The following is an 8,846-nucleotide window of genomic DNA, read 5'->3' as shown; positions in this document are numbered from 1 at the left end:
CGGTTTGTGGCTCTGATGAGGAAGAGGAGGCAGAGAGCCTTGCCAAGTCCCGGAAGTCTCCCCACAAAGACCCAGGCCACAGAAAGGAGGAGAACAGGAGGCCGCTGACGGAGCCCCCTGCCAGAACTGAGCCCACAGCGGCCACGAACCACCAGGGCTTGCCCGCCGGGGATGCCGAGATCCTGGAGACGCCACCCGAGAGAGTGGACGGGCTGGCAGAAGGCCCAGATGTGAACGGTGGGTGCTCGAGCGGTCCCTGGGGGCTGGCTTGCTGATGTGAATGTCTTCTATCTAAACTCAGTTTACCTCCTCTCCGCCACCCCCAGGACCAAAAGCACAGCTGATGTTGCGGTACCCAGACGGGAAGAGGGAACAGATCACCCTTCCGGAGCAGGCGAAACTCCTGGTGAGTATGTCTGACTGCAGGCGTTAATCTCAAGTGGAGAAACGGATGCTTTGCATTAAGTCCCAGTTCTTATCTATTTATTTATTTTCACATTTTTTCTGGATTGGGGGATTAATGGTTTACGTGTAACCTTTCTCAGTTTTCCACATGACAGTGGCCACCCACCCAGGTCCTCCTCTGCCATCACGTTCCAGGACCTGAACAACCCCTGTCCCCCACTGTCAAAGTTATCCCGGGACGGGACGGGACGGGACAGGCACCGGATCTTCTCAATTCTCTGTGGGTCTTCTGAGCCCCGAGTGGCTGGACATGCAGGCTGGTTAGGAAGCAAGGCTGGGCTGGGATTCTTCCATGGCACCTGTTAGACCTGCTCCGCTTCCCTGGGATTCTCTGCACACACCCCCCCCATTTTTTTCCTTTCCCCAGATCCCTGCTCAGCTCTGGCTTATGGTGGTGCGGGGGATTGAACCTGGGACTTTGGAGCCTCAGGCAGGAGAGTCTTTTGCATAACCATTATGCTATCTGTCTCTGCCCTCTCTGTATCCTTCTTGGTGTAGCCATGGCTTTGTTTACCACTGGACTTTTACATTTTACATAACCCACTGTGGTGATGGGGTCTTCTATAGTGCACAGGGCTTTATTTATTTACGTATTTATCTGCAGAGACAACGTCTTGCCATGAGCAATTCATACAGAGATGGGAGCGTGGCTCCCCGCCCTCCCCTGCCACAGCCCCTCCTATGTAGTGAAGCCGGGACTCTAGTGTGATGCACAGACATGCAGGCTATACACCCTGCACCCTGCCTGCTGGACTGAATCTCTGGCCCCTGCACTTCCTGTTTTAGTTTTTTTGGGGGTGGGTCTTGTCACCACTGGGACTTTGCTGTTCCAGACTGACTTTTTCACACAGACCACAGCCGCCAAGCTTCCCCCGCGAGGTGCAGTCCAGGCTGGAAGCTGAGTCACACACAGCACAGCAGTGTCCCACCCAGTCCTGCTCCTGGTTTTCAGGTTGATGTTATGAGCAAGCCCTGGTTTATGTTGGTGCTGGGGGTTGAGGCCAGGATGCTGCACCTTGGTACATTGCTGCCGCAGTGTCCCTCTGCCCCAAACTCCTGTGCCGGGCCCTCCCTCCACGGCTTTCAGCTCCTGCAGAGAAGCATAAGCCTGAATAGCGTGGTGCTGCCTGGGAACACTGGGGAAAGTGTCCCACCTGACCTGACTGCTTGTTTGGTCTGGGAGATGCCATGATTAGAAGACCCAGACAGTCTCCTTGGTCTGGTGCACAGAATACGAGGATGGCTGGAGCAAGTTCCAACCCCCCCTTTTTTGACAAGTTTAGTTGTGGAGTTGGAGGGAGGGTGGGAGAGTGGATGATAACAGGCAGCACAGCCCCGGTGCCAGCCGGAGCCGGTAGAAGGGAGACACTGGCAGTGGGGGTGGGGGCTGAGTAGCCGCTGCGCGGGACCCAGGCTTGAGTGTGGGCGCTGCACAGATTATCTCTCCCCTCTCCACCTGAACAAGAAAAGTTGAGCTTTGAAGCCCACCGGCAGCAAAGCAGGGGTCAAGGGGCGTGTTCTGTAACCTCATGGCTTCCAAGAAGGTGGGAGGAATTCAAGGCACAGGCATCTGTCCGTGTATGTGTCCACATCACTGACGGCTCCGTTACTGGATGCAGGTCCCATTAGCTCCTTGTGGAAGGGGTGTGTGACCCTTCCATGTGGGGAAGCCGTGGCTGTCGGACCCAGTCGGTGTTCCAGACCTGGAGTTGCTTTGGTGGGCAGAGCTCATGCCTTAGCCCACATCAGATCCTGGAGTGCTAGGGGTCCCCCAGGGGAACTCCACGGGGGATGGACAGGCACGCTGGCACATTCCCCTGCCCTCCTCCTTCGTGGTCTAAAAACAGAATAGGGTGCACCTGGGGAGGCCAGTAGTCTTGAGTTTTTATAGATATTAAAAGAGGTTTAATGTAGTTAGTGCATTAGCCAACTGAATATTGGGGGGTATATCCTCCTTTTTTCTTTACTTAATTGGGCTTAGGTGTTTGGCGGGCCTTCTCAACAGCCATTTGTCTTTGGGGGTAGTAAGGGATGTCTGTAGCATGGGTGATGTTATAAAGGGAAAAATCTTTAAATTGTTGGCTCACAAAGGCAGGCCTCTAGTGGCAAAACGAGATACACCAGTTAAGTGTAGGAAAATATGTGAATGTTGTTAATTTACGTAAGTTGTATGTGGGGTAACTTCTTACATAGTTTAATATGAGCAGCACGTGCCGTCTGGTCTGTGTAAGATGAATGCTGTGTGCTCAATGGTCTGATGCATGCGGCTTCTCTTTCCACCTAACAGCCTTGCCTTGCTCTTGGTTTTCACAGGCGTTGGTGAAGCACGTGCAGTCGAAAGGATACCCAAATGAACGTTTTGAACTTCTCACTAACTTCCCCCGAAGGAAACTCTCCCATCTGGACTATGACATTACTTTGCAAGAGGCAGGCCTCTGTCCTCAAGAGACTGTCTTTGTGCAGGAAAGGAATTAGCGCCATGGCCTGACCTCCCTCAGCCCCGCCGCTTCCTGTAAGATACCACGGCAACGGTGTGCATTTGGCTCAGAGGACCAGGGGGCCAGAGGCGGGCAAGCGAGTCATCTGATTCTTTGTATTCTGAGTTCTTACACTCTCTCCTCCCCACCCCACCCTTTTTCTCTTCTCTCCTTTGCTCTTACCTTTCTTTATTTCTTACCTTACCTGGTGACCAAATGAAGGTATAAGAAGCAGACCCCTCCTGCTGGCAGCAGGCCATGTGTGTCCAGTCAGCAGTCTCTCTCTCTGCCACTCCTCAGACTCTCGGTAGCGGTGAGGCTAGATTGGGAATCAGAACTACCTGCTTTTTCTTTTTTTTTCTTCGCAAGCCCCCATTTTTCGTAGGGTAAAGAACTTTTATCTTTTATAATATACACTTTGTTTTGCTGTCATCACGTAGCAAAAATATCCATGCTCCTGTGTACGTGAAGAAAGCCTCTCCTGTAACTGCCGCTTGTCATGTGTAAGGTTTCCCAGAGGCTCTCCACTCTCCCCACTAACGTGATTCCCACGCTGCACGTCACTGTCAGGATGGGTGTGAGATGTGAGGAATGCGGGTCCCGGTGCGGCTTTCCATCCCTGAGCCCCGGACGGTTTTCTCTCCTACGACTCCGTGAGTGGCGCTGCGCTGCGGTCCTGCGAGGATACTGGTGAGCGCGTGGCAGCGGCGGGGCTGGGAAGGAAGGAGCTGGCTCTTCCTGCAGCTCTGCTCTTAGTCCTTGGCCGTCCCTTGTGCGTGTCCACCGGTGACCTGCAGGAGGGCAGCTGCCCAGGAATCCTGCAGTACAGGCCCTCGCAGCTGAAGCCTGTGTGGTCGCTGACTGTCCTGTGTCTCTAGGCGTGCGTAGCCACGCCCCGGGGTGCAGAGCAGAAGAGACAGCTGAGGAACACCATTCTTTTCCTTTAGAAACAACAGGCTTTTAAAAAAAAAAAAAACTCCTGCTTGGAACAGCCTCTAAAGGCTCTGGAGACCAAGGAGCTTCCTTCCTCAGCCACCTCCTTATAAATGGGATCAGCACTGAAAGCCTGTCCACTGGGAAGACCTTGACACTTGGTTCACAAGGGAGGTGGGGAGACTACAGTAACCTTCAGAGGTCGTGACTTGTTTTCTGGCTGTGAGAACCACGTTCAAGTTATAGTTGCTGAAATGATACCTCTGCCCGTATTGTTCAGAAGAGGCCATCTTGAATTGTGTGATGAGTGTGTTCAGTTCACACCTGGAGCGTGAAGCAGAGTCCTCTAAGGAGGTGGCAGTGATCTTGGACTTGTGAAACTCTGGTGGAGAATGGACTTACTTTGTCCATGGGGGTTTAGTTTGATTATTTTCTTGAGGAACATAAATTGCTGTGCTCGGAGGCCTTCAGATTCCCGTAAACCATACAATGACTCTTTTGGCAATGAAGGGGTTGAAAAACAAAGATTTCTGTTGCTAGGATGTGATTAGAGAATATGGTTTCCAATGGTTGGGCTATGAGGGACCCCCTAAAGACTGAGTTACGTATCTCCTCAAGGAAATCATGGGAATGTCTGTGTATTCTTCAGTGAGTCCTTTGGAATTAATGTTCTTACATTTTTTTTCTAAGTCTGTGTAAGTGCTTATGTATAAGTATATAATTGTATAAATATTTATAAATATATTTATATAATTACAATTTCATTTATATCTTGAGTCAAAGTTCTCTCTTTAGAACTGTTTTCTGAGTAATACAACTGGTGTGTTTTTCTAGCAGTCTCTGGCTTACTGAGGAAATGTGTCCGTGTTGACACCAATCGTATCTCTGAGCTTTGACAACATAGTTGCTCTGAGGAGTAGAGCTGCGCACTCAGCGTAGATAAAGTCAGATATCTGACCATTCGTGGAGGGCGAGGTAAGAAGTGAGAGTGTACCCAGCTTTGGTGTCTCAGTGGTGCCCGTCCCACTCGCAGCAGAGGCCTGGCTGAAGCCCAAATCTGTCAAAAATGTGAAGTCAAGACTTTCCCCTGTAGAGTTCTTTCATCCTTTCACCTACTAGCTTTGTACAAGTTACCTAAAAAAATCCAAGACATGTTCGTTAATGACAGGAGATCATTTTTACTTTGATTTCTTGATAGACTCAGTGCTGGCATATGTGATGAAAAACCAGAGTAACTCTTTCCGCTTGGATTGCTGTGAGGTGGGCAGCTGTCTATCTATCTATCTGTACATGGAATTTAAACTCACCAGTGAGATGGGATTTGAGATGTTCGTTTACTCTAAATGCAACTGCGGTGTTTGGAGTACAAGATGCTGGGGATATAAGGCACTCATGTGGTTCCGAGCTGCCGCAGGGACCTGTGGGGAAGGGGTTACGGAGTGGAGAGAGAACACGGCTCTACTCTAGAACCTGATCCGCTTACGGGCTGGGTTCCCCCAGCTTAATAGCCTGGTACTAAGCCCTTTCCCCTGGTGGAGACGAAGTCACTAAGATGAGCTTCAAATTGCCTTCCTTGCAAGTATTGGAAACAGCCTACGGTGCTTTTTAAGGTACAGAAGAAAAGAACCCTTACCTACCAGGGTTGCTGGTGAGAGATTTATACAGAACGATTATGAGCAGTAGAGAGGAGAGCAGTGACTGAGTCCGACTGAGCAAACATGGAGCTGACTGGGTGCTCAGTGCCTACTTGCTCCTCTGGTCTGGCTGGCCACTGCAGGCCACACAGCTCCCTCACTGAGCCGGTAAAGAAGAACAAGTTCAGAGATCTCATTGAGAATGTCACAGCCAGCAGATAGCAAAGCAGAATCTGTACCCAGTCTGTTCTCTTTGCACGGCAGCACTGTAGTCTGTGACAGGAACCATCTGTCCAGAAGCAAGGCCATTCCAGTTTGTTATTTGGCTTCCTTAAAACTTGTGGGGCTTGGCTGAGTTTATAAATTCTCATTTACATTATTATTTGGAGGGTATTAATTACTCTTTTTAAATGATGCACTGATGAAATCTGAAAAAGAAAGTAACTGGCATATTTGCCATGAACACATGGGAGAGTGAAAGAGAATTTAATCTTCTTAAAACCATTTTCCAGAAAAGCTAAAATTATCTTACTACATCTCTTGGAGGTTAGATGGTGAGCCTTCTGTGTGTAAACTTAAAAATACTCCTTAACATCTGTCCCTTGACTCTGAGCCAACAGTTAGTTACTGTGTTGCTAACGCAGAAGCTGGAAATAGCTGAAAACCACCCATCTGGGTCCTGCCTCTCTTACGTAGTTAGAGAGACAGATGACCCATGAGCGTGGAAATGTTTACTCTTCCAGGACTGAACTCGAATTTTAATAGAAGTTTAGAAGAGAGAGAAAGGGCCGTGTAGACTTGAGTTTGGGAAGTCTTCACACACACAGCGCAGAGCTGAGAACCGAGAGGTGGCGGGCACTGCAGCTTTCCTTCTCTTGGTGTTTCCTCATCTTCTTTCATTTGCCTTGTGTACTGTCTGATTGAGGTGGGTTCCGTATCAGTAAGACATACTCACTGCTCATGCAGAAAAGGAGACAGTCCCAGGACTGAAAGCTTTAGCTGACAGCAGAAAAGTAACAAGGAAGCCACCCGCCAGCTGACAGTCAGGGGCACGCACCCACCCACTCCTCCACGTGCAAATCGGGTGTCTCTGTGCAGGGCCTGCCGAGAGGGCAGCTAGGCAGGCGGGTGGGCGGGGGACGCGGCAGGCGCTCCACCGTCCCAACCAAAAGGATTCGCAACTTTGAAGTACGGCAAGGGTTCAGGACTGAGGCATTCCAGGCCCACAGACTGTAAACACTGAGCCAGCTTATCTCTGAAGTCCTTCCCGTCTCCCTCCCTTTCTTCTACATCACCCCAGGATAGTTAAACATCTGCTCGTTACTCTGTTCCTTCACTTTCTCTGTCCCTGTCACTCGATCTAATTCCACTGATGCTGAACACCCCCAAAAAGGAGAGCTTCCTAGGTCTAGTAACAAAAAAACGAAGGAAGACTAGAGACCTGGTAGTGATCTTTTAAATACAAGTCGCTGCATTTTAAAACCTGCTGCTGTGTTTCTAATTGGTGTTGAATATATCTGAAGCACGACTGGCGAGGAGCCGATCTTTGCAGACGCCGGCGCCAATGTGTGTGCGGGGAAGCGGCCGCTGCTGACTAGCTGAACAGTCGCCAAGAGATTGGTTTCTGGACATACCAATTCATAGTTGATGTTGGAACCGCTTTCTCCATGTCCAGTTAAGTCGCCTTTCTCCTTGTGTAGTGCATACGGCCCTTTTTTCCTCTTCCATTCCAATTGTATTTATTACTGGATAGAGACAGAGAAATCAAGAGGGAAGGGGAGATAAACAGGGAGAGAGGGAGGCAGGCGGTGGCGCAGCGGGTTAAGCGCAGGTGGCGCAAAGCGCAGTGACCGGCAGAAGGATCCCGGTTCGAACCCCGGCTCCCCACCTGCAGGGGAGTCGCTTCACGGGCGGTGAAGCAGGTCTGCAGGTGTCTGTCTGTCTCTCCCCTCTCTGTCTTCCCCGCCTCTCTCCATGTCTCTCTGTCCTAAGAAGGATGACATCAACAACAACAATAACTACAACAATAAAACGAGCAACAAAAGGGAATGAATAAGTAAGAGGGAGAGAGGTAGACACCCGCAGTCCTGCGTCACCACTCACAGCCTGGCCCCTTCCCCAGTTCTCTTCCCTCTTTGACATAACTTCTGCCAGTAAGTGCTGAGACTCATGGATGCGTAAGCAACATCTGTCATAAGCCAGATGAGACTCGCGAGGGCCAGTTGTTTGGGTGAGCGTGGAAGAGCCAAAGTCACTTAAAGGCAGTTGTGCCTGAGTCGGCGCTTCTCAAAATTCACCAGATTGTCTCCCTGGTGTTACGTTAATTGTTCCGACATGAAATTTAGTATCGCACCAACAAGCCAGAGCAGAGCCGCTCGTGGTCCTGGCAGTGACCGCAGGTGCTGTGCCAGTGTGGCGCTCTTATCCTCTGCGGACGCTTGGCATTTCCTCTGTGGGCCACGAGCTCTTGGCTCGCCTGGGTGGCGGCCTTGCCAGAGCGATCCTGACCGTCTTCAGAGCTTTGCCACGGCAGATGGTTGAGTTACTGGACACAGTCACGAGCCTGTAAATTAGAAGGCCTTTCTACTTTACTTGTTCTTTTTTACTTTCTGTTTTGTATTCTTGATTTTTGAGAACTGTTCTCTGAAAAGCAGGCATGATTTTGAATGGAATTGGTTATATTAAAGGAATTCCATTTTGAATGTTAATACTTCCAAGGAGCAGCTTTGAGGCAAACATTATTACTGGTCAGATTCTCTAAGAATTCTCTTGTTCCAAATGTAGAATATTTAGGTCCACGATACCCCTACTTTGTTTTTGTTTTTTGTTCATAAAATATCACTGTATTGCTGAGAGTCTCGGTCCTTCTCATAAGCACTGGTTTGGTTCTGTGAACTCAAGGTGAAATTGGGCAAATGAGTATGAACTATAATTGCTGCATTTTCATAAAATGATTCTTAGAAGCGGATCAGAATTCATTTCCTTCCTTTCTCCCTCACACGTGCACTCACTCTCTTTTTATCTTTCACCTATTATTAGATAGAAACAGACACATTGGGAGGAGAGGTGGAAATAGAGAGACACCTGCAGCCCTGCTCTACCACTCGAAGCTTTCCCCCTGCAGGTGGGGACCAGGAGCTTGAACCCGGGTCCTTATGCATGGTAACCTGTGTAGTCCAAGTGTGCAGCAGCCCAGCCCTGGGAACTAGATTATGACTTATTTTTATTTTTTTACTTTAAATTTTTCTTAGCAGCGCACTGCTCAGCTCTGGCTTATGGTGGTGCAGGGGATTGAACCTAGAACTTTGGAGCTTCAGGCATGAGAGTCTCTTTGCAG

At 49.6% G+C, this 8,846-nt stretch overlaps 1 protein-coding gene across 1 annotated transcript in view; it reads left to right on the top strand.

The window, feature by feature from the left end:
* UBXN7 (UBX domain protein 7) overlaps positions 1-4,643 on the top strand; it is a 50,128-nt gene extending 45,485 nt beyond the window's left edge. Inside the window, exons 9-11 of the mRNA XM_007537834.3 lie at positions 1-237; positions 327-406; positions 2,779-4,643. The exon at positions 1-237 is cut by the window's left edge and continues 157 nt beyond it. Of these exons, the coding sequence (XP_007537896.2) occupies positions 1-237; positions 327-406; positions 2,779-2,940 (479 nt within the window). The 3' untranslated portion in view covers positions 2,941-4,643. The remainder of the gene's footprint in view (positions 238-326; positions 407-2,778) is intronic.
* Positions 4,644-8,846: the final 4,203 nt, after the last annotated feature.

This window comes from Erinaceus europaeus, chromosome 14 (assembly GCF_950295315.1).
Source record: "Erinaceus europaeus chromosome 14, mEriEur2.1, whole genome shotgun sequence".
NCBI lineage: Eukaryota > Metazoa > Chordata > Mammalia > Eulipotyphla > Erinaceidae > Erinaceus > Erinaceus europaeus.
Note: the sequence above shows the minus strand (reverse complement) of the source record. Positions and strands in the feature narration are given on the sequence as shown.